Source organism: Portunus trituberculatus, chromosome 42 (assembly GCF_017591435.1).
Source record: "Portunus trituberculatus isolate SZX2019 chromosome 42, ASM1759143v1, whole genome shotgun sequence".
NCBI classification, from domain to species: Eukaryota; Metazoa; Arthropoda; class Malacostraca; order Decapoda; family Portunidae; genus Portunus; species Portunus trituberculatus.
Window position 1 is genome coordinate 16,614,052 of NC_059296.1, and position 14,310 is coordinate 16,628,361.

At 37.8% G+C, this 14,310-nt stretch overlaps 1 protein-coding gene across 3 annotated transcripts in view; it reads right to left on the minus strand.

Moving 5' to 3' along the window:
* Nucleotides 1-12,022, minus strand: part of LOC123517304 (centromere protein L-like) — a 51,227-nt gene extending 39,205 nt beyond the window's left edge. Inside the window, exons 1-4 of one of the 3 annotated variants that reach the window (XM_045277254.1) lie at nt 11,929-12,022; nt 10,936-11,259; nt 8,687-8,813; nt 4,230-4,285 (exon numbers count right to left, since the gene is read on the minus strand). In XM_045277254.1, the coding sequence (XP_045133189.1) occupies nt 4,230-4,285; nt 8,687-8,806 (176 nt within the window). In that variant the 5' untranslated portion in view covers nt 8,807-8,813; nt 10,936-11,259; nt 11,929-12,022. Of the gene's footprint in view, nt 1-4,229; nt 4,286-8,686; nt 8,814-10,935; nt 11,901-11,928 lie in introns of those variants that run through there. The other 2 variants (XM_045277252.1, XM_045277255.1) reach the window with 2 other exon arrangements.
* Between the last annotated feature and the right edge of the window lie 2,288 nt (nt 12,023-14,310).

Genomic DNA, 14,310 nt, shown 5'->3' on the forward strand with positions numbered 1-14,310 from the left:
CTTGCTCGAATGGACAAGAGATTATTTGAAGGATAGCGAAATGAGAACTGTGATCAGAGATACACACTCATCTTGGGGTAAAGTAACTAGCCGAGTGCCACAAGGGTCACTGTTAGCCCCCATTATGTTTCAAGTTCATGTAAACGACATTCACATTGGGATAACCAGTCATATAAATTTATTCGTTGATGATGCAGAGTTCCTAACAGTTATCAATACCAGAGAGAACTATCTGCTATTGCAGGAAGATTTAAACAAGAAGTGGATATTGGAGTTTAATGCCAAGAAATGCCACACAATGGAACTAGGAAAGAGTAAGAGAAGACCAGTATTGAACTATTTGATGGGAGAGGAGCAAATAATGAAGACTAAAGAGGAAAAAGATCTTGGAGTGATCATACAAGAAAATCTGAGCCCTGATAAATACAAAAGCAAGATATCTGGACTATCATATAAGATGTTGACTAATATAAGAGTGGCATTTCATTACATGGATAAAGATATGATGAAAAAAATCATCACAAGCATAATACGCCCAAGGCTGGAATATGCAGCAGTGGTATGGTCCCCGAGCTCTAAAAAGGATATAAGAAAATTGGAAAGGATATAGAATATTGCTACAAAGATGGTGGAATTAAAGGACCTCACATATGAAGAACGACTGAAGGAAATGGGACTGCCAAACTTACAAAATAGAAGAGAATATGGGGACCTAATAACAATGTATAAGATAGTAAATGATATTGAAAATATAGACAAAGAAGACCTGGTGCTGTTGACGGAAGAAGATGGAAGGGCAAGAGGACATGAAAAGAAGATCAGGGTGAGGCAGTGTGTGAAGGATATTGGAAAATACAATTTTCCACACAGAACAGTGGAAAAATGGAATGCACTGGATAATGGAATTGTCACAGCACATAGTGTGCATAACTTTAAAGAAAAAGTAGATAAATGAAGATATTGAGAAAGGACACTATGAGCCCCACTCAAACCCTGTACAATACAACTAAGTAAATACACACACACACACACACACACACACACACACACACACACACACACCAGGGACTTTGTCGTGAACGGTTGTGTTACCAGGAGCTTCCAGAGGATACACACTTCAACATCTGGTGTTGTGAAGCAGACTTACACTGTATGTACAGGTATGTACAGGGGGGAATGGAGCCATAAGGTTGTCCTGTCTCTAAAATAAGCAAGATTTGGGTGCCGTTTAGAGTGAAAAATACAGAAAGAGGTGGAGGTAAGTGGTGCTGCCAGACATATGGCTTCAAAATATTCGCAATGCCTAGGAAACAAGATTTATTGAAACATCAATAGGGCTGAGGAGATTGGGAGAAGATAACACTGACCAGGAATTTCTGGATTTAGAGAAGAAAAAGGTAATGTGAGAAGGCTGATGAATGTGGAGAAGATGAGATATATGAAGGGAGTGATCTCAAGTACAGATAACTCTCGATTTACGCATGTTTGATTTACGCTTTTTTGTTATTACGCGACCCAAAAAAATATTATAATTAATCTAATTTGCGCGATCGGTTTGCTTATACGTAATTTGGCCCAACCGCATTTTCAAGCTGAGCGCCAGATGCAATTTTAAACTGTGCACCAGAGAGTTCCACAGCTAGCCGATAGGTGGGAGCTCCGTTGCCATGGACGCACTCTTCTGCTACACAGTGATGCAAAAAGAATTTTCCAAGAAAAAGTGCCAGACCACCATGCTGCAGTCTTTCAAGAAAACACCAGTGGAAGATGTAGTACCAGAAGAGGATGTTGGCAATCCCGTAGAAGGGGTGGAAGCAGAGGAAGCGCAGGTGAATGATGACGTTCTTGACTCGGAGGTGGACAGCAATGGCGAGTGCTTGTGAGGGGTGAAGACATTGGCGCCCTGCATTTATATTTTACTAGTGTTTACTTTTATACTGTGGGGTTATTTTTGATACGTGGACTTTTGATAATGTGGAAAAGCTCAGAGGAAGATGGTGACTGACTGTGGTGTGAGTGGTGAAGGCAGTGACGCAGAGAGTGTTGTGTTTACGTATTCTTTGTTTTGTTGTTTTCTCTTATTATTTTTTGCCTTCTCTTATTATTTCTTGCTTTTCCCTTTACTTTAAATACACTTCTAGTATTTAGAATGGTAAATAATAAAAACATGTTAATTTAACCAAATAAATAGAGTATTTTGTACAAATTTTTTTGGACCACATCCCGCATCCCCCCTATTATCTATTGTTTCTTATGAGAATTACATGTTTGTTTTACGTGAATTTTAATATACGCGATGCCTCTTGGAACGCATCTATCGCAAAAATCGAGTTACCTGTATTCTGGAAAAACAAGACAAATTAATACAGTAATACTCCGCGTAACAAACAGGATAGGGGGTGTCAAAGCTGTTCGTAGAGTGGAAATTTGTTAAGTGGACGTAATTTTCCCATAGGAAATAATGGAAAAAGGGGGGATGCATTCTGGGCTGGTCCCCAACATACCACATGGGTTATATATATATATATATATATATATATATATATATATATATATATATATATATATATATATATATATATATATATATATATATATATATATATATATATATATATATATATATATATATATATATATATATATATATATATATATATATATATATATATATATATATATATATATATATATATATATATATATATATATATATATATATATATATATATATATATATATATATATATATATATATATTTCTATTAGCTTTTACAAGCCCTGCCCCCAAGAAAGGATTGTTATGTAATGCATAAAGTGAAATCTTACATGAAATACCAAAAAATAAAGCAGATGATGAGATCGGTCACAGACGCTGGAGACTCCGGCGACTTGGCCGCTTCTTCTTCTTTTTGTTTTACCTATCTATACCATGTGGGCTTTTCACGGGAATTTATGGGCTAAAGGGAATACTTTTTTGGGGTACCTCCTATCTCAAAGCCCACCCGCTAGGAAACCGTTGCCCCGAGTGAGGAAGCCCAACCTACACTCGGACCGTGGACAGGATTAGAACCCGTGCGCTTGGAGACCCCTCAGACCCTAAAGCACGCATGGTTCCACTGTACCTTTTTAGCTTGGCGTGTTGTCTTTCACCACGATATTAAATTTTTTCCTCATTGCCTGCTATAATGGATATCATATCTTAGTAGTATTCATATATGCTCATGCCATGAGAATAACCTGGACTCTGTGGCATTGAGTGATAGTGAATTACTAATGAAATACTGCAGTATTTCATTAGTAATTCACTATCACTCAGTGCCACAGAGTCCAGGTTATCCTCATGGCATGAGCATATATGAATACTATGATATGATATCCATTATAGCAGGCAATAGAGGAGTGGCCGATCTCATCATCTGTGCTTTATTTTTTGGTATTCCATGTAAGATTTCACTTTATGCATTACAAAACAATCCTTTCTTGGGAGCAAGGTTTGTAAAGAGAGAGAGAGAGAGAGAGAGAGAGAGAGAGAGAGAGAGAGAGAGAGAGAGAGAGAGAGAGAGAGAGAGAGAGAGAGAGAGCAAAAACAAGAAATTGGAAGACAACTGTAAAAATTTGGATGTCAGAAAAGCGATGGGGCCGGATGGTGTCAGGCTGGGAACTAAAGGAATGTAAAGATCAATTGTTAGAACCAATTTGGGAAATGGTTAGGTAGATGTTTATTGACAGAAGTGAAAGAAAATTAAAAGGAGGATATCTGTTTGGATATGTCTCTCTAGATGCCATGTGGAGAAACTGTTCTGGCAATATTTAGTTAAAAAAAATAATAAATAATAAGATTTCTCTGAGAAACCATGTTTTATTAACAACTTATTATGTAACTACATTTACAATTGATAGCATTTAGTTTAGGGTTATTGGCAACTATGAAAGATAGAGGAGAGATAAACAGCTCTGTAGAAATTGTTTGGAGTACCAATGTGAACATATTTTGAACCTGTCCTTTTTCTTTGTTGAGCTTAATATAAGCTGAAAATAAATAACAATTTCCCAGTTGGTCAGTGTCAACCTGCTCTCGACATTGCTGTCATCCTGTAATTTTCTCTATCCACAGAACAGACCCCTTCTATCATGCTATCTATGTTCATTTTTTTTCCTACAATAAGTCTTTGCCATAGCCACACATGTAAGATCCCAAGAATATACCAAATTGAAGCGTAACTCACCTTCCATATCTTGAAGTTTGTTGTGCTGGTGTCTGGTTTTCTGTTGCTGTCTTTTCCTGCAATATATCATGCTGAATATTAACATTTGCATTATTATAATTTATTTTCAAACCCACTATCTATATTAAACAAGGTGATATGATCTCCTGATCTAATACATCAATTAAACAAGGCGGTATGACCTCCTGAACTAATATATCAGTCATCCAATGATGAAAAAAGGGATGGTCTAGAAAAAATGCTACATCATTCGGCATACTTTGAAAGATTTAACACACACACACTATATCCCTCTAGTGAGAGATACAGGGGACAAAAAGAAATGTATCTTAATTTTGGGGATGAAGGAAAAAAAAATCCAAACAAGTTCATGAGAGAACCAGAAGAGAGAAGAATTGGCCAAAGTTATTATCTAACATATCTAAGACAGTACACAGGAGTTAGACCAGGAAGTGGAGGAAGTGATTAGATTGGGAAGGTTTAGTGAAGGGGGAAAGAGACCAATGAAAGTGAGAATGATATTGCAGGTGGCGGTGGAGGAGATTATAACAAGAAAAGGAAAACTGGCTGATGATACTGAATTTAAGGATATAAGGATAAAAAGAGATATGAACCTAAACAAGAGGGAAAAGGAAAAAGTACTAAGAAAAGAAGCTAAGGAAAAAACAAGAAAAGGATGGATATCGAGAAAAGGAACTTCTACTGAAGGGTTCTAGATATGAGATTGAAGAAGTGGTATCTTCAGAAGAAGGAGGAGGTCATGGAAGAGGCAAGAAATTAAGAGTGACTTACATTAATATAGATCTTTAGAAGAAGGAGGAGGTCATGGAAGAGGCAAGAAATTAAGAGTGACTTATATTAATATAGATGGGTTGTTATCCAATGTGTTGGAGGTTAGAGATTATTTGAAAGAAAAAAGAATGGATGTAATGTGGATAGTAGAAACAAAAATAAAGCAGGAGATCCATGTTAGCTTTAAAGAAGAGGGATATAATAGCTGGAGAAGAGACAGGAAGGGAAAAAGGGGAGGAGTGCTAATAATAGTTTGTAATAATATATGTGTAGAGAAGTGCAATATGGTGATGGTATGGTGTAAGAAATAGGAGTAACAATCAAGACAGAGGAATTGAAAAAAAGGAAAATCATAGTTATGTATGTGCCACATAAGACAAATACATAGGGAACTGAAGAATATAAGGATATAGAAAGAGAGATAATTAAGTGCCTAGATAATATGATAGGATGAGATGGAAGAATAGTATTAGTAGGAGACTTTAACTGTAAAACAATACACTGGAGAAAGATGGAAGTAATGGGTAGCACTGGACAGTGGAGCAAAGAGGTGTTACATTTGACTATGGTGAATATACTGGATCAGAGTGTGGAAGTATCAACATGATACAGAGGGGAAGAAGAACCATTGTTGCTTGACCTAGCATTCACAAAGAGCCCCCTCCCAGCATATAATACCTTAGTCCAGTGGGAAGAAATAATCATGTAACATTAATGTTGGAAATGCAGGAAGAGGACAGGATAAGATACAGAGAAGACTACAAAAAAGGGAGATTAAATTATGCACAAGCAGATTTTGAAAATTTAAGAAAATTTTTTGCTGATATTGAATGGAAGAACATTATAAACGGAAGGACAATACAGGAGAAATATGAAATACAGGTAACTCGATTTATGCAATAGACGTGTTCCAAGAGGCATCACGTATATCAAAATTTGCGTAAAACAAACATGTAATTCCCATAAGAAACAATAGATAATAGGGGGGGATGCGGGATGTGGTCCAAAAAAATTTGTACAAAATACTCTATTTATTTGGCTAAATTAACATTTTATTATTTACCATTCTAAATACTATAAGTGTATTTAAAGTAAAGGGAAAAGCAAGAAATGATGAGAAAGCAAAAAAATAAGAGAAAACAACAAAACAAAGAATATGTAAACACAACACTCACTGCATCACTGCCTTCACCACTCACACCTCAGTCAGTCACCATCTTCCTCTGAGCTTTTCCACATTATAAAAAATCCACTTATCAAAAATAACCCCACAGTATAAAGGAGGGTATAGAAAAACCTACTTTTTCATACGGTAAGCCCAATTGTTTTGAAACTTTAACATTTTGTTTGAGGGGTTAAAAATAGGCTATTCTGTCCATTTCATCAAGTTTTGTTGAATGGTTGGAGAAAAACCAGCATTGTTTTTTTTTTTTTTTTTTCACAGACTTTATGTTTCAGTTAATTACTGTGAAAAAAACACCATAGAAACTTTGTACATATACGCAACTATTCAGGGTGTAGTTTTTCAAAGTTTTGTTTTGTCTTTGAAAAAAAAATCCAATGTTTCTGAAAAAAAGTCTTTGTCTCTGTGTCCGTATCTCGCTTTCAATTGACATTATCAAAAATCTGGCTCCACAAAATATTGCATTTGAGTTATTCTTTAAGATGATACCAAACAAAAGGAGATCAGAGTTTACATTGATTTAGAGAAATTTTTGAAGTGTAAAAAACCTACTTTTGAGATATCCGCTCAAAATGATTTTTTTTTTATTTGGTCATTCAGTATACCTGGACATAAAAAAGGCTTTTGATAAAGTCCCTCATGACAGACTACTTTGGAAACTAGAGAGCATAGGAGGACTGTAAGGAACTTTGTTAGACTGGATAAGGAATTATTTGAAGGACAAAGAGATGAGAACTGTGATCAGAGATACATACTCATCTTGGGATAAAGTAACTAGTGGAGTGCCCCATTATGTTCCAGATATATGTAAACAACATTCACAATGGGGTAAACAGTTACATTAATTTATTTGCTGGTGATGCAAAGCGGCTAAGAGTAATCAAAACCCGAGAGGATTGTTTGCTGTTACAGGAAGATATAAACAAAATCTACGAATGGAGTAAGAAGTGGAAATTAGAGTTCAATGCCAAGAAATGTCAAGTAATGGAACTAGGAAAGAGTAAGAGAAGACTGGTATGGAACAATCTGATGGGAGAAGAACAAATAATGAAGACTAAAGAGGAAAAAGATCCGGGAGTAATTATACAGAAAAATTCTAACCCAAAAAAACAAATAAGTAAGATATCTGGATTAGCATATAAAATGTTGACTAATATTAGAGTGGCATTTCAATTCATGGACAAAGATATGATGAAAAAAATTATCACAAGCTTGATATGTCCTAAGCTGGAATATGCAGCAGTGGTGTGGTCACCAAGCTCTAAAAAAGATATAAGAAGATTAGAACAGATTCAGAAGATAGTTACAAAGAAGTTGGAACTAAAGGACCTAACAAATGAAGAAAGACTGAAGGAAATGGGACTGCCAATCTTACAAAATAGAAGAAAATGAGGAGACCTAATAACAGTGTATAAAATAGTAAATGGCATTGAAAAGATAGACAAGGAAGACCTGGCGCTGGTGAGAGAAGAAGCAGTACAAGAGGACATGTAAAGATTAGGATGAGGCAGTGTGTGAAGGATATTTGAAAGTAAAGTTTTCCACATAAAATGATGAAAAAGTAAACTGTATTGAGTGATGAAGTTATTACAGCACATAATGTGCATAAGTTTCAAGAAATATTGGATAAATAGAAACATGGAGACAGGACACTATAAGCCCCACTCAAACCCTGTACAATACAACTAGGTAAGTACATGGGACACCATGACTTTGCTCCCCTCCCGTAAACCACAACTAGGTAAACACACACACACACACACACACACACACAGAGGATTTAGCAATAACAACAAGTTGGGGTATGTGAACACAAAGCTATGGCAGAGAAGGATGTTGGCTATGAAAAGTAAAGTTGAAAGATTTATGGAAAGAAAAAGATTATGGAGGACATCGAAGTAGCTAAGCCAGGTTAAAGAGATAAAGGGATTGAGAGACAAAAATATAGAGTTAAAAAAACAAGTGCTATGGAAATAGAATCTATGGAATGTAGAAAGAAAGTTGAAAAGTGCCAAACTAGTAGTTTACCTTAGTGAAACGTAAGATGCATGAAAAAGCTTCAAGGAGAAAAGGCAGTTTGAGAGGAAGATAAAAAGATAAAAAAGTTGGAAAAACAAATGTGAGAAAGCAGCCATGCATAAAGAAGGTGTAAATCTGGAGAAAATAATTTAGGGAACAATTAAATGAGGCCAAAATAAAATACAAAAGTGGTAAATGTTACCAAGAGTAACAAATCTACTACAGGAGTGCTAAAAACCTCTGTTACTGTTTCTACAGACAAGTCATAAACATCAAAATAATAATATCAATGATAATAATGATGATAAGTATAATAATAATAATAATAATAATAATAACAATAATAAAATAACTAACAATAAAAGTAAAAAATAAGATTAGGAATAACAAAACTGTTTCATACAGGTTAACACTAGAATAAACAAAAAACGAAGTACATAAATAAATAAATCATGTGACTTACCACTTGTTTGGGAGTTTCCTCTTTTGTGGTGTGAGCGCTTCCTTGAGATGCAGAAATATTACGTAGCCTCAAGGAGGATCTTGACGATCTTGGCGTCTCAGACTTCCTCCTTGATGTCATTTTTTTCCTGAAATGGTTGAAATCATAAGTATGCTACCAATACAGAAATTATCACCTTACTTAAAAACTAATCTAGGTGTAAAAGTAAGATTTTTCATTTGGTAGCATGCAAGCTATGTATGTACAGTATATGCACAATATATATATATATATATATATATATATATATATATATATATATATATATATATATATATATATATATATTTTTTTTTTTTTTTTTTTTTGGAACCTTACGTTGCCAAACACCTCCATTTTCAAACAAATCAGTTGACGAACAATATTTCAAGCCCAAAATTGACTCAGTTGTTGAATGTTTGTAGCCTCATGTGTGCATGTGCCTCAGTTCCTGCTCTGCACTTGTATTGGGAGATTGCTGTTCTGGTTGAAACATTAGCTTGCTAGAGTTTTACACCCATGAAGTAACACCACACACCCCTGGCACTGCACCTCTCTACCTCTTACCCTTCTGGTATATATTTATATGTACATATAAAACTACTATTCCAGTAGCCTTTATCAGTCTTTAATGGATTTTTACGAATTTTTGGCAGGGTGATTGATGGAACCCACCCCTGTACTGGGTTGGGTTGGGTTGGGTTGGGTTAGGTTAGGTTAGGTTAGGTTAGGTTAGGTTAGGTTAAGATAGGTTAGATTAGTTTATAATAAGTTTCTCATTTTCTAGACTTTTTCTTACAAATTTACCCAAATATGACCTTTTAGACTTTTTATGGGGAATTTAAAATCTTTATCTATTTTGGCTTTTTCCACCTCAAAAACCTGGGTTTTCCAATAGCTCCCCGTGTTTGTTGGTGTTGAGGAGGGGATTGGTTGTAAAATGGAGGAAGGCCTTATTCTACAGTTTTGATGTGTGTGTGTAATTCACCTCCGTCGTCTGCTGGTCACCCAGCCAGTCTTCCTATTACGGAGTGAGCTCAGAGCTCATAGACTCATCTTCAGGTAGGACTGAGACCACAACACACTCCACACACAGGGAAAGCAAGACCACAACCCCTCGAGTTACATCCTGTACCTATTTACTGCTAGGTGAACAGGGCCTACACATTAAGAGGCTTTCCCATTTGCCTCGCCGCTTCCCAGGACTCGAACCCAGACCCTCTCGGTTGTAAGCTGAGCGTGCTAACCACTACATTAAGCGGTGTGTACGTGTGTGTATATGAATATATATATATATATATATATATATATATATATATATATATATATATATATATATATATATATAAATATGGAATTATTGCAGTTACAACCAATACACCACAAGTATCTATAGCTACACATTCTCATGGTTTAGATCACACTTCTATGAGCATTTCTAACCCCATTTTACCCTGTCGAAAGTTAATAATAACTTCGAACAATTTTAGCTCTGGATTCTTCCACAGTAGTCAGTCAGAGGGTACTGAGTGTGTTCATGTGTTTGTTATTAATATTGCACAAGCGCTGCAGCAGTCTGTCAGTTAGGTTAGGTTAGGTTTTTGGTTTCCCCACCCTAAAAGCCCACTTTCCCTGGTCCCCAAGCTTGTTAGACATAGGTAGGGAAAAAGAAATAGAAGTGTATTGTGTACTTGTAAGTGTATCATTAAGTACTGATGACGAGGTCGCTGTGCGACTGATACAGGATAACCTAGATGGGCCCAGGTGGCCCTTTGTTATCCTATTATTTGTTATGTTAAGAAAAGGTATATTGCTTGAAACTGCAAATTTACCATATGTATATATATATATATATATATATATATATATATATATATATATATATATATATATATATATATATGGGAGAATGATTTTTCTAAAACTCCATACGCATGAAACTATTTCATCAAAATAATCCTAGAAACATTTCTGTCATGCTATTATCATTGAATCTCACTTCCCACTTGTGTCATGAACAAACTCTTACCGACATCTCTATCCAGGAAGCCATGTAGTTATTTCCTTATTAAACTTCAAAAAAACATCTCTACCTAGTTTTCAAATTCTTTTCACCCTCATTCCTCAATCTACGTTACACCTTGCCAGTCTCATGGATAGATCACCCAGAGAGAATATTATCTAATGTATTAATGTTGCAATTTAAAATAACAGTAATTTACAATACTCACTGTCTAAACCAGTCGCAGTAAACTCATTCGTATCTCACCGCCTTCAAAACAAATTGGTGTGTTGTCTTGGCGCGGCGGGATGGGGCGGGGCGGTCAAGTTGCCAACTCGCTTTATTTGACTGTGCGCTACTTCTGCTTTGCAATGCTTTAGTTTTATGAAATATTGCATATTCTTGCAAATGGTATGTGAAGAATGGATTACATTTAATCACACATGAAATAATCTTATATAATTTCAGGTTCAAACCATTGATCTTGAACTTGATCTTGATGTTACAGATGACTCGGGACTGCTCCAGACTCAGGCCTTTGTAACGGCCACTTCTGTAAGGAAAAAGAGAAAAAACGACAAACAGAAAACAATCACCAAAATTCACGTTATTGATTCACACATCTAGCACGCCACATTTTCTCCAGGCATTCCTTCATGGCTTCAATCATCCTATCATTCGTGTCTCCACACATTCCCAGCAGCAACACCATCCATTCCCTTCCTGTCATCTCCAATCTGGCATTCCCTCAGCACCACTTGCATCATTTCATTCCTGTCTCTGGCATACTTCACACACTCCAGCACCACATGTTCCAACGTCTCATCCTCTCCCATGTCACATATCTGGCACACCTTGCTGCGGGACTCAGACCACCTGTAATTCCTTGCATTCACATCCATACACTGTGCCCTGCTCGGAAGAGGTCACCACCCAGGGCTTCCCTCGTACCACTTTTCATACATTGGGGCCTCTTTCTTTCTGTACCACTCCAAAGTACCTATTCTTTTGTTCCATCTTATTCTTCCATTCACTCAATCCCACATGCTACACTACTTTGTCAGTCTCACTCTTCCACTTTCTTACATCTCACTCTCTGCCTTCCCCATTGCTAATAACCATGCTCCAGTCACTCTCAACATGCCTCCCCTCAATCCGCTGAAAAGCCCAACTAGTTTCCAAGCCACTCTTTACTGCTGTCCTAACACACTTCTTCCCTCACCTGCTACTCCTAACTATAGAATCTTTGCTCCTAACATTCCATAGAAACACCTTTCTCACTAGTCTTGCATCGTCCATTCACTTGATCTTGATCTTGTTACTACAGGTGACTCGGGATCACTCCTGAGCCGGGCCTTTGGATCGGCAGCTCCTGTAGACAAAAAAAAAAAAAAAAAAAAAAAGGCACAGAGAAAAAGGAAAAGAAAAGAAGAAGAAAAAGGAAACAGGGTCCTTTGCTCTAACCGTCTGTACATCTGGCACGCCACATTCTCTCCAGAAACTCCTTCACCGCCTCAATCATCCTTTCATTCGTTTCTCTACTCAGACCCAGCAGCACCACCATCCACTCCCTTCCCATCTTTTCCACTCTTTCGTTCCTATTATGCCCTAACTCAGTCATCACCACTTGCATCATCTCATACCTGTCTCTGGCATACTTCACACACTCCAGCATCACATGCACCACCGTCTCGTCCTCTCCCGAGTCACACATCTGGCACACTTTGCTGCGGGACTCAGACCACCTGTAACTCCTTGCATTCACATCCATACACTGTGCCCTAGCTTTGAAGAGAAGATCACCACCCAGGCCTCTTTCATCTTGTACCATTCCAGAGTAGTCTTTCGTTCCATCCCATTCCTCCACTCATTCAGTCCCATAATCTTCACATCTCTGTCTATCTCACTCTTCCACTTCCTCGCATCCCATTCTGTTCCCACTCTGCCTTCTCTTGTCACGACCCATTCCAGCTCATTCTGATTCACCCCAGCCATTCTCACTACCCACCCAACCTGTAGACCATTCCTCTCTGTCATTCTCATACACCTTTTCCTCCATTTGCTTCCACTTTCACTCCACAGATACACCTTCCTTGCTATTCTTGCATCATCCATTCTCTCAAGCCTAATCTTGTACCAAGTGTCGCTTTTATAAGTCTTTCCCTAAAAGAGCTCCATCCCATATCCCTCTTAAGGCTTCTACTGCCGTGTACCTCGGTGCATTCAGTGCCAGCCTAGCTACTCTACACTGCCCCACTTCTAACTTGTCAATTTCACTCTCGTTCCATGCAATCACATCCATACCATACATTATACTGGGGACAGCCACACTCTTCCACACTTCTCTCAGCACGTCATACTTACTTGCTCTCATCCTTGCCGCGCTTCCTAAACGGCCCACCCACTGGTTCACCAAGCTTATTTTTCATTCTTTGACTTTTCACACCCATTCGGACTCATCCACATCCCTAAGTACTTGTATTCTTGTGCCTGCTTCAACTCATTCTCTCCCAACCTCCATGCTGCATTACATTCATCCTCCGACCTATTCACAATCATCACCTTACTCTTCTCACTACTAAACCTAACTCCAAAATCTCTTCCATACCCATCAACCACATCCAGCAGACTTTGCAGCTCCTCTGCTGACTCACTCATAACCACTACGTCATCTGCATAAAGAAGCACACCTATCTTATCATTCCCCACACTCACTCCTGCATTCATCCTTCTCATTCTTGCTGCTAACTCCTCTGTGTACAGGCTGAAAAGGGTTGGTGACAAAATACATCCTTGCCTAACTCTCTCTCACTCCTCACCCAGTCTGTTTCTATATCTCCTAAACTGTACTTAGCTCTGGTATCAACATACATGCTACGCACTATGTTGACTATCTTGGCACTCAACCCAATCTTTTCTAGGACTCTACCTAGCATTTCTCTATTCACCCTATCATAAGCTTTCTCTATATCCAGGAAACCCAAATACAATTTACCTCCATCCCTCTTTTTTTCTCAATCATTTCATTCACCACAAACATGTTATCCTCAGCTCTCCTGTCCGCACGGAAACCATTCTGCTCCTCACCTAATACTCCAGCTCTTTCAATCCACTTACACAATCTGGCATTCAACACCGCACTGAACACTTTGCCTACTGTATTGACTAACGCGATCGGCCTGTAATTTTTCAACTCATTCTTACTCTTGTGTCCGCCCTTATGCAGCAGAGTCACCCTGCACTCATTCCACATTCTTGGCACCCTCTCCTCCTCCCACACCTGGTTAAAAAGCTCAGTCATCCTGTCAATCACAACATCACCTCCATTTTTATACAGCTCATATGGTATTTCGTCCGGCCCTGCTGCCTTCCCATTCTTCTGCCTTTTCACACACTTCTCCAGCTCCTCCCTGCTGATCCTTTCATCCAGTTCATCTGCATTCCTTCTCTCCAGTGTCACACAAATACCTCACCTACACCACCCACTTCTTCCCAGAACTGTCTGATTGCCTCTCTTATTCCTTCCTTCTCTGTTACAACTTCACCATTCACTTTCAAACTCCCCACTCCAACACTGTCTGCCATATTCTCACCTCTCAAGAAC